Source organism: Coregonus lavaretus (genome assembly GCF_964263955.1).
Source record: "Coregonus lavaretus genome assembly, chromosome: 27".
Taxonomy (NCBI): Eukaryota; Metazoa; Chordata; class Actinopteri; order Salmoniformes; family Salmonidae; genus Coregonus; species Coregonus lavaretus.
The window spans coordinates 38,054,791-38,069,120 of record NC_140014.1 but is presented as its reverse complement, the minus strand read 5'-3'; the positions used below and the strand labels follow the sequence as shown (position 1 = coordinate 38,069,120).

Genomic DNA, 14,330 nt, shown 5'->3' with positions numbered 1-14,330 from the left:
TTCTACCCAAACTTTCTGGCCGTCGGAAATGCAATGCAATTTTACATTTGCCTTTGTCTTTTTAAAATACATTTGCAGTGAAGTCCAAAAGCAGGCGGTTTTCCAAGATGGTTGCCAATGACTTTGGTAGTGTATGATCCTAGTGTTATAAACTCTACTGCTTTCTCTCTTACCGACTTCACTGGGCTTCTAACCAAGGCAATGCCCTAATCCAACATGGCCAACCACACTGGGTTTCTAAACAAGGCTGTGCCCTAATCCAACATGGTCTCTTACCGACTTCACTGGGCTTCTAACCAAGGTTGTGCCACAATCCTAAGCATCATGTGCTAATGAAGGTGATGGAGAAGAAACATGTACTCAATCTGTGGGTTGTTTTTGTCAATCACAAGGTGGCTGATGGTCTATAAAAGTGATCCTCTGCACTTTGTCAAATGCATGATTGATAGAGGGGTATCCACTTGTATCTCTTAGGACCAAATTTACTATGCTTTTTTGCACATGAGTAAAATCACTGTAGGACCTGTTCTCTCTAGAGGGAATATAATGTGAAATGTAAAATAAAGATCACTAAAAACATTTGTTTCTAAATCACTCAAATCTAAAAGTGGTGCACGTTTTCACTGGTTCAAATGTATAGTAACTCTGACCATTAATCTCTTAACAAGATTCGGTTTGACCCAAAAACAAAACATTATTACAGGGCTTTGATACTTGATTATTCACTTTAATGATTTTCCCTCCCTGTCCTCCCCAGTCAAATAACCAATATTCAATCTCTTTTTCTTGTCTACCTCTTGCTTAGTTGGACATTACAGGCGTGTGTGTGTGTACGTGTGTGTACGTGTGTGTGTGCGCGCGCGTGCACGTGCGTGCGTGCGTGCGTGCGTGCGTGCGAGCGATCGAGATGCACTCAATGACCGGCTGCCTCTGAGTCTCAATGCTAATTCTACATTCTAATTCTACAGTCTCCTCTCAAACTGTTTGCCAATGAATGACAGATGACACAAGTTGCTGAAAGCGATCAAAACAAGTAGCATTTTAATGGATCATTGTATTTGACATTCAGTTTGCTTGATTCCAAAGTATTAATTTGTAAAGAGGGTATGTTTTTATTTAATTTATTTATTTGTATTTATTTTTCTTGCAGCCAAGATGTCAAGGAAAATGAGCTCGCCTACAGAGCAAAAGACAGGCCTGGGTAAGCCCTTCTAACTTAGTGTTGTTTACATTCTCTAGTAGCCCATTTACCTTTCAGATGCTGTTCTATTCCCACTTCCTAATTACACCAAACTTTCCTTACTGTTTCAATGTTCATACATTTTTGTTTTGTTTGTGAGTGTGAAGCCCTAGACTGGTAGAAGCAGCCTAATAGCTGCGTTTGCATTGTGCAACACGATCAGGCTGGTTCCACCAGGCTAATAGCTGCGTTTGCATTGTGCAACACGATCAGGCTGGTTCCACCAGCCTAATAGCTGCGTTTGCATTGTGCAACACGATCAGGCTGGTTCCACCAGGCTAATTGGAGCCTGACCTGTAAGGAAGACGTGTCACTGAATGTGTAAAATTCAAATTCTGTTATCTTGTAATCTGGTAAACTGAGACACATGTACTCTCTGTTTGGCCTCGTACTCTCTGTGAGCAGAGGAGAGGGTGCGACGGCAGCGCTCTCTCCCATATAAGAGGTGCTTTTGTTGTATGAAGGAGGGCAAGGCGTCCAGGAGCCTTCTCTACGTTCATAGGACTCTCTCGGTCCCTGACGTCAGTGAGTGGACCAGTCGTGTAGTCTGCGTCTGAAATGGCACCCTATTCCCTATATAGTGCTCTACAATTGACCAGGGCCCGCATAGGGCTTTGATCAAAAGTAGTGCACTATATATGGAATAGGGTGCCATTGAATTGGGCTGGAGTGGGATAACTGGTTATGGTACTAACCTCCACCACTGCTGCAGGGGCCTCCTGTTCCTTGGTTTTGAACTTTGACCTTTGACACTAACTCTCTCTCTCACTGACTGACAGACTTGTTGGTTCCCTTGTTTAATATTGAGGGTGTCCAATTACTGTTTGCAGTCAGTGTTGAAACTCCTGCTTTTCTTGTGTACTTCTCTGAAATGGAATGCAACAATGAGTTTGACAAGTGCCATGCTATTCAAACTGCTAAACATGTGGTAAAGTATTGCCCCCTCCTGTCTCCTTAAGTTACATACTGCATAAGGAAGGTGTGACTTTTTCTAGACGTTTCACATTGAGAACACACCTTCTTTGGCCAAATGCTTTTGCATATTTGCAGTTTTGAAAACTAAATTAACACAATATCTCATGTAATCTCTCAATGATGAAATGCCATGTGGTTTCTCTGGAATGACCTTTATTTGGTGCTACTGTAGTTCTTAAGATGGGCGTTTCATGTGCTGCTCCTTGTGTGCATTGTGAAGAAATGTGATATTTTTTCTCTAGCTTGGATGTACCTCTGCATAACTAACTTGCTCATGAGACAATGCAGGACTTCTCCTGAATTTCAGAGCGTCTCCATGAAAGGTCACAGATCTAACCTTCCGTTGGGTTATTAACCACTCCTATTTTCCTTTCCTATTCCAACTATATCAAAGCATCCACTTTCATATTATCCCTCACTTCTCCTCTCTCTCTATTGGTCTTCTCTCTATATACCATCCTCACTATTCACCAATCACTATCCACCAATCACCATTCTCCATCCATGATCCACCATCCTCCATACACCATCCACCAATCACCATCCTCCATCCACCATCCTCCATACACCATCCACCAATCACCATCCTCCATCCATTATCCTCCATCCAGATGCCAAGGACAGTTTGTTCAGCCGCTCGAGGAGTTCCAGTGTGACCAGTATAGAGCGGGAGTCCCGCGAAGCTATCTCCTCCTTCCACTTCAGTGAGAGTTTCCCCAGGAAGACAGACAGCAACCCCAGCCCCAGCCTGTGGGTGGGTACTACCCAGGGCACTGTCCTCGTCCTCTCCCTCAGTCTGCCACCCACAGGGGACCAGAGGCTGCAGCAACCTGTCGGAGTCTCGTCCTGTGGTAAGTGTGATCGCTGATATGAGCTAGGTTTGCGTCCCAAATTGAACCCTATTGCCTATGTAGTGCACTTCTTTTGACCAGGGCCCATAAGGCAGCCCTGGTAAGCTTAATGACAATGAATGACACAGTGGAGCCCATTCAACTTTTCAGGTCTCGGACAAGGTTAGCCGGTTCACTGAACCATCTCTGTGACATCAGCAGAAGCATTACCACTGTGGTGGCTTAATCTGGATGGAACTGGAAGGAATAGTTTGCATCTACACATACTCCCACAAATGTTCCATATATTTCTCAGTTTCTTTGCATGAAAGCAGTGGTTCCCAATCTGTGGTTCGGTAGCACTAGTCGTCTGCATGTTTACTGAAGGTTGTCAGCAAATTATATATTATTAACAACAATATGAAAATAGATTTTTGAGAGAGAGAGCGAGAGGTCTAACTTGTCTCCAGCTGCTCTGACTATAAATGTGTTTATAATGAAGCAAGATGTCTAACCTGTCTCTTTCTATGTCCTCCAGGTACTCTGGTCAGACTAAAAGGAGGTATCCTGACTATGGCCTTCCTGGACTCCCTTGGGGCGGTCCTTCCTCCTTCCTACGAGCCGTGGTCCGAGCCCAACGCTCCAGACGAGGAGAAGGAGGCGAGGAGCCGCCGGCCGGCCTCCCCACCCCCCACCCAGGAGGGTCAGGACAGCCAGTACGCTGTGGTGTGCTCAGAGAAACAGGCCAAGGTGGTGGGCCTGCCTTCCCAGTCCTGCTTCTTCAAGCACAACATCACAGAGAGCTCCTTCGTGCTGAGAGCTGACGTGGTGCAGATGGCTGCTGGACTCTGCCTCGCCTGCTTCTGTGCTAATGGACACGTCATGACTCTGAGGTACTCTGAAAGGCCCAGCCTGTGGTACTGTAGTTACTCTGAGGTACTCTGAAAGGCCCAGCCTGTGGTACTGTAGTTACTCTGAGGTACTCTGAAAGGCCCAGTCTGTGGTACTGTAGTTACTCTGAGGTACTCTGAAAGGCCCAGCCTGTGGTACTGTAGTTACTCTGAGGTACTCTGAAAGGCCCAGTCTGTGGTACTGTAGTTACTCTGAGGTACTCTGAAAGGCCCAGTCTGTGGTACTGTAGTTACTCTGAGGTACTCTGAAAGGCCCAGCCTGTGGTACTGTAGTTACTCTGAGGTACTCTGAAAGGCCCAGCCTGTGGTACTGTAGTTACTCTGAGGTACTCTGAAAGGCCCAGCCTGTGGTACTGTAGTTACTCTGAGGTACTCTGAAAGGCCCAGCCTGTGGTACTGTAGTTACTCTGAGGTACTCTGAAAGGCCCAGCCTGTGGTACTGTAGTTACTCTGAGGTACTCTGAAAGGCCCAGCCTGTGGTACTGTAGTTACTCTGAGGTACTCTGAAAGGCCCAGCCTGTGGTACTGTAGTTACTCTGAGGTACTCTGAAAGGCCCAGTCTGTGGTACTGTAGTTACTCTGAGGTACTCTGAAAGGCCCAGTCTGTGGTACTGTAGTTACTCTGAGGTACTCTGAAAGGCCCAGCCTGTGGTACTGTAGTTACTCTGAGGTACTCTGAAAGGCCCAGTCTGTGGTACTGTAGTTACTCTGAGGTACTCTGAAAGGCCCAGTCTGTGGTACTGTAGTTACTCTGAGGTACTCTGAAAGGCCCAGTCTGTGGTACTGTAGTTACTCTGAGGTACTCTGAAAGGCCCAGCCTGTGGTACTGTAGTTACTCTGAGGTACTCTGAAAGGCCCAGTCTGTGGTACTGTAGTTACTCTGAGGTACTCTGAAAGGCCCAGTCTGTGGTACTGTAGTTACTCTGAGGTACTCTGAAAGGCCCAGCCTGTGGTACTGTAGTTACTCTGAGGTACTCTGAAAGGCCCAGTCTGTGGTACTGTAGTTACTCTGAGGTACTCTGAAAGGCCCAGTCTGTGGTACTGTAGTTACTCTGAGGTACTCTGAAAGGCCCAGTCTGTGGTACTGTAGTTACTCTGAGGTACTCTGAAAGGCCCAGTCTGTGGTACTGTAGTTACTCTGAGGTACTCTTAGTGTTACACACAGACCTCTCTGGTATACTACACAGTGCTTACTTCATTCATACTGTTCGTATGTCTCTCTCTCTCTCTCTCTCTCTCTCTCTCTCTCTCTCTCTCTCTCTCTCTCTCTCTCTCTCTCTCTCTCTCTCTCTCTCTCTCTCTCTCTCTCTGTCTCTCTGTCTCTCTGTCTCTCTCTCTCTCTCTCTCTCTCTCTGTCTCTCTCTCTCTCTCTCTCTCTGTCTCCCTCTCCCTCTCTCTCTTTCTTTCTTTCTTTCTTTCACGCTCCTCCCCCCCCCCAGTCTACCCAGTCTCAGACCACTCCTGGATGTGAACTACCTTCCCCTGACAGACATGAGGATAGCCCGGACCTTCTGCTTCTCCAACCTGGGCCAGGCTCTGTACCTCACCTCCCCCACTGAGATACAGAGGATCACATACAGCCAGGAGACCTGCGACAATCTACAGGTGTGTGTGTGTGTGCGCGTGTCTCTGTGCTGTGTGTGTGTGTTAGGGCTATAATGCTTTGCTTTTTTACTTTACCTTCTGTAATGGTATTTCAACGTTTGGTTTGTTAAATGTGATACGCCACTCCGCCACGTGTAACATCTATTTTTTATAGTTTACTCTGTTTTGCTACTTGAGTCATCTTCCTCCATCCTCCTACTACACACACCAAGCCCTGCCCCCTGTCACTCAAGGAGAGCGGTTGTTGCTCGACCACGGAGTCACGACCACTTGCTGTTCACTCTGTCTGCATGGTCAGAAGCAACAAGATGTTGGTGACAACGATGCTGCTTTCCACTTTGCTTCTTAATATAAATCCACATGTGTTCTATAGTTACAATATTAGTTTGTGTATCTTACTGTCAGCAAACAGCTACTGTGTCTTAGCAAGTTGTGGCTAAAATAAAACGTGTTAATGCTAATTGCTCGCTAGCTAGCTAAATGTGCTCAGAGTCAGAGCAAACATACAGTGGCTTGCGAAAGTATTCACCCCCCTTGGCATTTTTCCTATTTTGTTGCCTTACAACCTGGAATTAAAATTGATTTTTGGGGGGTTTGTATCATTTGATTTACACACATGCCTACCACTTTGAAGATAAAAAATATTTATTTGTGTGAAAAAAGACAAAGAAACAGAAAACTTGAGTGTGCATAGCTATTCACCCCCCCAAAGTCAATACTTTGTAGAGCCACCTTTTGCAGCAATTACAGCTGCAAGTTTTTGCCCATTCTTCAAGGCAAAACTGCTCCAGCTCCTTCAAGTTGGATGGGTTCCGCTAGGTGTACAGCAATCTTTAAGTCATACCACAGATTCTCAATTGGATTGAGATCTGGGCTTTGACTAGGCCATTCCAAGACATTTAAATGTTTCCCCTTAAACCACTCAAGTGTTTTTTTTTTTTTTTAAGGGGGTAGATCAGCTTTAATATTGCAGATAGATTGTAACTTCCATCAATGTAATTGTCTGCATCACTTCCAATCCCCCATATGTTTTTTTTCTCTCGCATATATATATATATATATATACACTGCTCAAAAAATTAAGGGAACACTAAAATAACACATCCTAGATCTGAATGAATGAAATAATCTTATTAAATACTTTTTTCTTTACATAGTTGAATGTGCTGACAACAAAATCACACAAAAATTATCAATGGAAATCAAATGTATCAACCCATGGAGGTCTGGATTTGGAGTCACCCTCAAAATGAAAGTGGAAAACCACACTACAGGCTGATCCAACTTTGATGTAATGACCTAACTCCTGGACAGTCTGTGGTGCAACGTGGCGTTGGTGGATGGAGCGAGACATGATGTCCCAGATGTGCTCAATTGGATTCAGGTCTGGGGAACGGGCGGGCCAGTCCATAGCATCAATGCCTTCCTCTTGCAGGAACTGCTGACACACTCCAGCCACATGAGGTCTAGCATTGTCTTGCATTAGGAGGAACCCAGGGCCAACCGCACCAGCATATGGTCTCACAAGGGGTCTGAGGATCTCATCTCGGTACCTAATGGCAGTCAGGCTACCTCTGGCGAGCACATGGAGGGCTGTGCGGCCCCCCCAAAGAAATGCCACCCCACACCATGACTGACCCACCACCAAACCGGTCATGCTGGAGGATGTTGCAGGCAGCAGAACGTTCTCCACGGCGTCTCCAGACTCTGTCACGTCTGTCACATGTGCTCAGTGTGAACCTGCTTTCATCTGTGAAGAGCACAGGGCGCCAGTGGCGAATTTGCCAATCTTGGTGTTCTCTGGCAAATGCCAAACGTCCTGCATGGTGTTGGGCTGTAAGCACAACCCCCACCTGTGGACGTCGGGCTCTCATACCACCCTCATGGAGTCTGTTTCTGACCGTTTGAGCAGACACATGCACATTTGTGGCCTGCTGGAGGTCATTTTGCAGGGCTCTGGCAGTGCTCCTCCTGCTCCTTCTTGCACAAAGGCGGAGGTAGCAGTCCTGCTGCTGGGTTGTTGCCCTCCTACGGCCTCCTCCACGTCTCCTGATGTACTGGCCTGTCTCCTGGTAGCGCCTCCATGCTCTGGACACTACGCTGACAGACACAGTAAACCTTCTTGCCACAGCTCGCATTGATGTGCCATCCTGGATGAGCTGCACTACCTGAGCCACTTGTGTGGGTTGTAGACTCCGTCTCATGCTACCACTAGAGTGAAAGCACCGCCAGCATTCAAAAGTGACCAAAACATCAGCCAGGAAGCATAGGAACTGAGAAGTGCTCTGTGGTCACCACCTGCAAAACCAATCCTTTATTGGGGGTGTCTTGCTAATTGCCTATAATTTCCAACTGTTGTCTATTCCATTTGCACAACAGCATGTGAAATGTATTGTCAATCAGTGTTGCTTCCTAAGTGGACAGTTTGATTTCACAGAAGTGTGATTGACTTGGAGTTACATTGTGTTGTTTAAGTGTTCCCTTAATTTTTTTGAGCAGTGTAATATATATATATACAGTGGGGAGAACAAGTATTTGATACACTGCCGATCTTGCAGGTTTTCCTACTTACAAAGCATGTAGAGGTCTGTAATTTTTATCATAGGTACACTTCAACTATGAGAGACGGAATCTAAAACAAAAATCCAGAAAATCACATTGTATGATTTTTAAGTAATTAATTTGCATTTTATTGCATGACATAAGTATTTGATCACCTACCAACCAGTAAGAATTCCGGCTCTCACAGACCTGTTAGCTTTTCTTTAAGAAGCCCTCCTGTTCTCCACTCATTACCTGTATTAACTCGTTACCTGTATAAAAGACACCTGTCCACACACTCAATCAAACAGACTCCAACCTCTCCACAATGGCCAAGAACAGAGAGTTGTGTAAGGACATCAGGGATAAAATTGTAGACCTGCACAAGGCTGGGATGGGCTACAGGACAATAGGCAAGCAGCTTGGTGAGAAGGCAACAACTGTTGGCACAATTATTAGAAAATGGAAGAAGTTCAAGATGACGGTCAATCACCCTCGGTCTGGGGCTCCATGCAAGATCTCACCTCGTGGGGCATCAATGATCATGAGGAAGGTGAGGGATCAGCCCAGAACTACACGGCAGGACCTGGTCAATGACCTGAAGAGAGCTGGGACCACAGTCTCAAAGAAAACCATTAGTAACACACTACGCCGTCATGGATTAAAATCCTGCAGCGCACACAAGGTCCCCCTGCTCAAACCAGCGCATGTCCAGGCCCGTCTGAAGTTTGCCAATGACCATCTGGATGATCCAGAGGAGGAATGGGAGAAGGTCATGTGGTCTGATGAGACAAAAATAGAGCTTTTTGGTCTAAACTCCACTCGCTGTGTTTGGAGGAAGAAGAAGGATGAGTACAACCCCAAGAACACCATCCCAACCGTGAAGCATGGAGGTGGAAACATCATTCTTTGGGGATGCTTTTCTGCAAAGGGGACAGGACGACTGCACCGTATTGAGGGGAGGATGGATGGGGCCATGTATCGCGAAATCTTGGCCAACAACCTCCTTCCCTCAGTAAGAGCATTGAAGATGGGTCGTGGCTGGGTCTTCCAGCATGACAACGACCCGAAACACACAGCCAGGGCAACTAAGGAGTGCCTCCGTAAGAAGCATCTCAAGGTCCTGGAGTGGCCTAGCCAGTCTCCAGACCTGAACCCAATAGAAATTATTTGGAGGGAGCTGAAAGTCTGTATTGCCCAGCAACAGCCCCGAAACCTGAAGGATCTGGAGAAGGTCTGTAGGGAGGAGTGGGCCAAAATCCCTGCTGCAGTGTGTGCAAACCTGGTCAAGCCCTACAGGAAACGTATGATCTCTGTAATTGCAAACAAAGGTTTCTGTACCAAATATTAAGTTCTGCTTTTCTGATGTATCAAATACTTATGTCATGCAATAAAATGCAAATTAATTACTTAAAAATCATACAATGTGATTTTCTGGATTTTTGTTTTAGATTATGTCTCTCACAGTTGAAGTGTACCTATGATAAAAAATTACAGACCTCTACATGCTTTGTAAGTAGGAAAACCTGCAAAATCGGCAGTGTATCAAATACTTGTTCTCCCCACTGTATATAAACACATAGACATACACATATACACATCCTTTAAAAAATATATATTTCCCTTTATTACTTTCCTGACCTTCTATGCAGATTTGCAAAGAAAAAGCCATATCTCAGACTGGCCAATAAAAATAAAAGATTAAGATGGGCAATCTGAGATATGTTTTTTTCTTTGCAACTCTGCCTAGAAAGTCAGCATCCCGGAGTCGCCTCTTCACTGTTGACGTTGAGACTGGTGTTTTGCGGGTACTATTTAATGAAGCTGCCAGTTGAGGACCGGTGAGGCGCCTGTTTCTCAAACTAGACACTAATGTATTTGTCCTCTTGCTCAGTTGTGCACCGAGGCCTCCCACTCCTCTTTCTATTCTGGTTAGAGCCAGTTTGCGCTGTTCTGTGAAGGGAGTAGTACACAGCGTTGTACGAGATTTTCAGTTTCTTGGCAATTTCTCGTATGGAATAGCCTTCATTTCTCAGAACAAGAATAGACTGACGAGTTTCAGAAGAAAGTTATTTGTTTCTGGCCATTTTGAGCCTGTAATCGAACCCACAATTGCTGATGCTCCAGATACTCAACTAGTCTCAAGAAGGCCAGTTTTATTGCTTCTTTAATCAGCACAACAGTTTTCAGCTGTGCTAACATAATTGCAAAAGGGTTTTCTAATGATCAATTAGCCTTTTAAAATGATAAACTTGGATTAGCAAACACAACGTGCCATTTGAACACAGGACTGATGGTTGCTGATAATGGGCCACTGTACGCCTATGTAGATATTCAGTTTCCAGCTACAATAGCCATTTACAACATTAACAATGTCTACACTGTATTTCTGATCAATTTGATGTTATTTTAATGGACCAAAAATTTGCTTTTCTTTCGAAAACAAGGACATTTCTAAGTGACCCAAAACTTTTGAACGGTAGTGTTGGTGGATGCACGTGGCATTTCGCCCACTTTTTACTTGCGTATCTGCCCTCTCATTGGCTAGAATGGTCCCAGCTGATCTCGCCTGCTCCCGCCTGCCTTCCATCTTTGAGGACATGTATTTCCATTGTTAATGCGGTCACTCGACTATCTTGTCAAGATAGTATATCATCTTTGCATGAAGTAGAGAAAACGTGTAATTAGGGTCCCCTGGGAAACACTGACCAACACTTTGGTTAATACACGGTCACAATAATTCCTCCCTGGCTTTTTCATCCGTTGTCATGTCAAACAACTATTTATTCAAAGTGCTGCCCACTATATTTCAATAATCATTCTATTTCCATGATTCCAACAGTTTACCCAAGTGTTTTGATCTAAATCTCAAGTCCAATCGCAATATTTGGTCAAAAGAAATCGCAATTGAGCCTAGATGTTTTGGCCATATCATGCAGCCCTATGTAGCACAGTGTGGAAATGATAACAAATGAGTGCAGGAAATGCATAAATTGATGAAAATGCAGAAAATTATTTTGAAGTTGAATTGAACAGTATAAAACAATCAGAATGGAGAAAGCCCTGTTGAAATCACTTTGAATGTATGTGTTGCCACCCTAGGACCACGCACTACTCATGAATCTTATTTAGAACTTGTATTATTAAAAAACATAAAATACAGTCAAGTACAGTAATGCCTTACTATAAAATATTTGAAAAATATTGTGATATGATATCTTGGCCATATCGCCCAGCCCGTGTGTGTGTGTGTGTGTGAGAGAGAGCGATATCACGTTTTGTGTTTGTGGGTATGATAAATACTGAAGTTATTTTTGACATATACTGCTAAATCTGAAACTTTAGGAGATGATGGGAGAGCTGTTTACACCGTTAGAGACACCTGAGGCCCCTAATAGAGGTTTCTTCAAGGGCCTGTTTGGGGGAGGAGCTCAGTCGCTGGATAGAGAAGATCTGTGTGAGTATCATTCCCACAATACACCTCTCCTTCAGTAGCTATAGAACTGTGACATTCTAGAGCGTTTTGAGGACATATCTGATTTAGTTGGACATAGATAATGCCGTACAAGATGTTTGGCATATGATTACTAATGACACAGTGTTATTGGACACAGAGATAATGCCGTACAAGATGTTTGGCATATGATTACTAATGATACAGTGTTATTGGACACAGAGATAATGCCGTACAAGATGTTTGGCATATGATTACTAATGACACAGTGTTATTGGACACAGAGATAATGCCGTACAAGATGTTTGGCATATGATTACTAATGACAGTGTTATTGGACACAGAGATAATGCCGTACAAGATGTTTGGCATATGATTACTAATGACACAGTGTTATTGGACACAGAGATAATGCCGTACAATATGTTTGGCATATGATTACTAATGACAGTGTTATTGGACACAGAGATAATGCCGTACAAGATGTTTGGCATATGATTACTAATGACACAGTGTTATTGGACACAGAGATAATGCCGTACAAGATGTTTGGCATATGATTACTAATGACACAGTGTTATTGGACACAGAGATAATGCCGTACAAGATGTTTGGCATATGGTTACTAATGACAGTGTTATTGGACACAGAGATAATGCCGTACAAGATGTTTGGCATATGATTACTAATGACAGTGTTATTGGACACAGAGATAATGCCGTACAAGATGTTTGGCATATGATTACTAATGACAGTGTTATTGGACACAGAGATAATGCCGTACAAGATGTTTGACATATGATTACTAATGACACAGTGTTATTGGACACAGAGATAATGCCGTACAAGATGTTTGGCATATGATTACTAATGACACAGTGTTATTGGACACAGAGATAATGGCGTACTAGATTTTTGGCATATGATTACTAATGACAGTGTTATTGGACACAGAGATAATGCCTTACAAGATGTTTGGCATATGATTACTAATTACACAGTGTTATTGGACACAGAGATAATGCCGTACAAGATGTTTGGCATATGATTACTAATGACACAGTGTTATTGGACACAGAGATAATGCCGTACAAGATGTTTGGCATATGATTACTAATGACAGTGTTATTGGACACAGAGATAATGCCTTACAAGATGTTTGGCATATGATTACTAATGACACAGTGTTATTGGACACAGAGATAATGCCGTACAAGATGTTTGGCATATGATTACTAATGACAGTGTTATTGGACACAGAGATAATGCCGTACAAGATGTTTGGCATATGATTACTAATGACACAGTGTTATTGGACACAGAGATAATGCCGTACAAGATGTTTGGCATATGATTACTAATGACAGTGTTATTGGACACAGAGATAATGCCGTACAAGATGTTTGGCATATGATTACTAATGACAGTGTTATTGGCATTGCAGTTATAAAGCCTGTTTTTTTGGCTCTGTCCTCTACAGTTGGTGAGACTGCGGCGGGTAAGGGATCTCGTAGCCTGGCGCAGCACATCCCTGGGCCCCAGGGCATGGAGGGCATGAAGGGGGCAGCCTCGGGGGTGGTGGGGGACCTGGCCCGCGCCCGGATAGCCCTGGACGAGAGGGGGCAGAAACTGGGCGAGCTGGAGGACAGAACCGCAGCCATGATGGCCAGCGCTGACTCCTTCTCTAAACACGCTCATGATGTAAGGCTGATGATCCACAAGGTCATCTGTGAGGAGCAAACCTGTGTTCAACTAGTATTAGTTTTCTTTCAAATACTTGAATTGTTTGATTGAGCCTGCCTAGTGCACGATGGACAGGGTTTGCACTTTTGGGCTCAATCAAGCACGACTCAAGTATTTGAAAGAAAATGATTACTACCTGAACCCAGGTTTGATGAGAAGCCTGCCTTCTGTGACAGTGTTGTCTATGAGTCCCGTCCTGTCTCACAACCTCTTCTCTCACTTCCTTCTGTTTCTCAGATGATGCTGAAGTACAAAGATAAGAAGTGGTACCAGCTCTGATGGCAGCGAGGGGTTGTCTTGTCTACAGGAGATGCAGCTCCTCCTCCTCTTCTCCTTCATCTCTCTGCAGGAGGAAGAAGTGTTATGTAACAGACTGAGGCTTTCTTCCTAGCAGCACAATACAACACTGCATTACCTCCGTCTGCTGGTTACCACTGAGGAGGAGTAGACAGACTGACAAAGACAGACGCACTGACACAGACAGAATCACTGACACAGACACAGACAGACACAGACAGACAGACAGACAGACACAGACAGACAGACAGACAGACAGACAGACAGACAGACAGACAGACAGACAGACAGACAGACAGACGGAGACAGACAGACGGACGGAGACAGACGGAGACGGAGACAGACGGAGACAGACGGAGACGGAGACAGACAGACAGAGACAGACAGACAGACAGACGGAGACAGACAGACAGACAGACGGAGACAGACAGACAGACAGACAGACAGACGGAGACAGACAGACAGACAGACAGACAGACGGAGACAGACAGACGGAGACAGACAGACAGACAGACGGAGACAGAGAGACAGACAGACGGAGACCGACCGACAGACAGACTCTTGAGGAGGAGGAGGAGGAGGAGGAAGAGTTCTTTTGGATCTTTCTTTCTATGTACTCTGAGGAGATGATGCTCGTTCCCTTAACCCACCAGAGGAGAGGGTTTCATCAGTCATGCTCTTATCTGTTCAGCTGTTTGGTTCTCCAAGAGTTACGATAACTACACAAAATGAGT

At 44.6% G+C, this 14,330-nt stretch overlaps 1 protein-coding gene across 1 annotated transcript in view; it reads left to right on the top strand.

Annotated features, from left to right (window-relative positions):
* The window catches only part of LOC311103182 (syntaxin-binding protein 5-like), a 53,239-nt gene extending 39,208 nt beyond the window's left edge, over window positions 1-14,031 (top strand). The window contains exons 21-28 of the mRNA XM_084144735.1: window positions 79-126; window positions 1,151-1,201; window positions 2,827-3,066; window positions 3,584-3,938; window positions 5,396-5,561; window positions 11,448-11,559; window positions 13,037-13,257; window positions 13,537-14,031. Of these exons, the coding sequence (XP_084000861.1) occupies window positions 79-126; window positions 1,151-1,201; window positions 2,827-3,066; window positions 3,584-3,938; window positions 5,396-5,561; window positions 11,448-11,559; window positions 13,037-13,257; window positions 13,537-13,578 (1,235 nt within the window). The 3' untranslated portion in view covers window positions 13,579-14,031. The remainder of the gene's footprint in view (window positions 1-78; window positions 127-1,150; window positions 1,202-2,826; window positions 3,067-3,583; window positions 3,939-5,395; window positions 5,562-11,447; window positions 11,560-13,036; window positions 13,258-13,536) is intronic.
* Window positions 14,032-14,330: the final 299 nt, after the last annotated feature.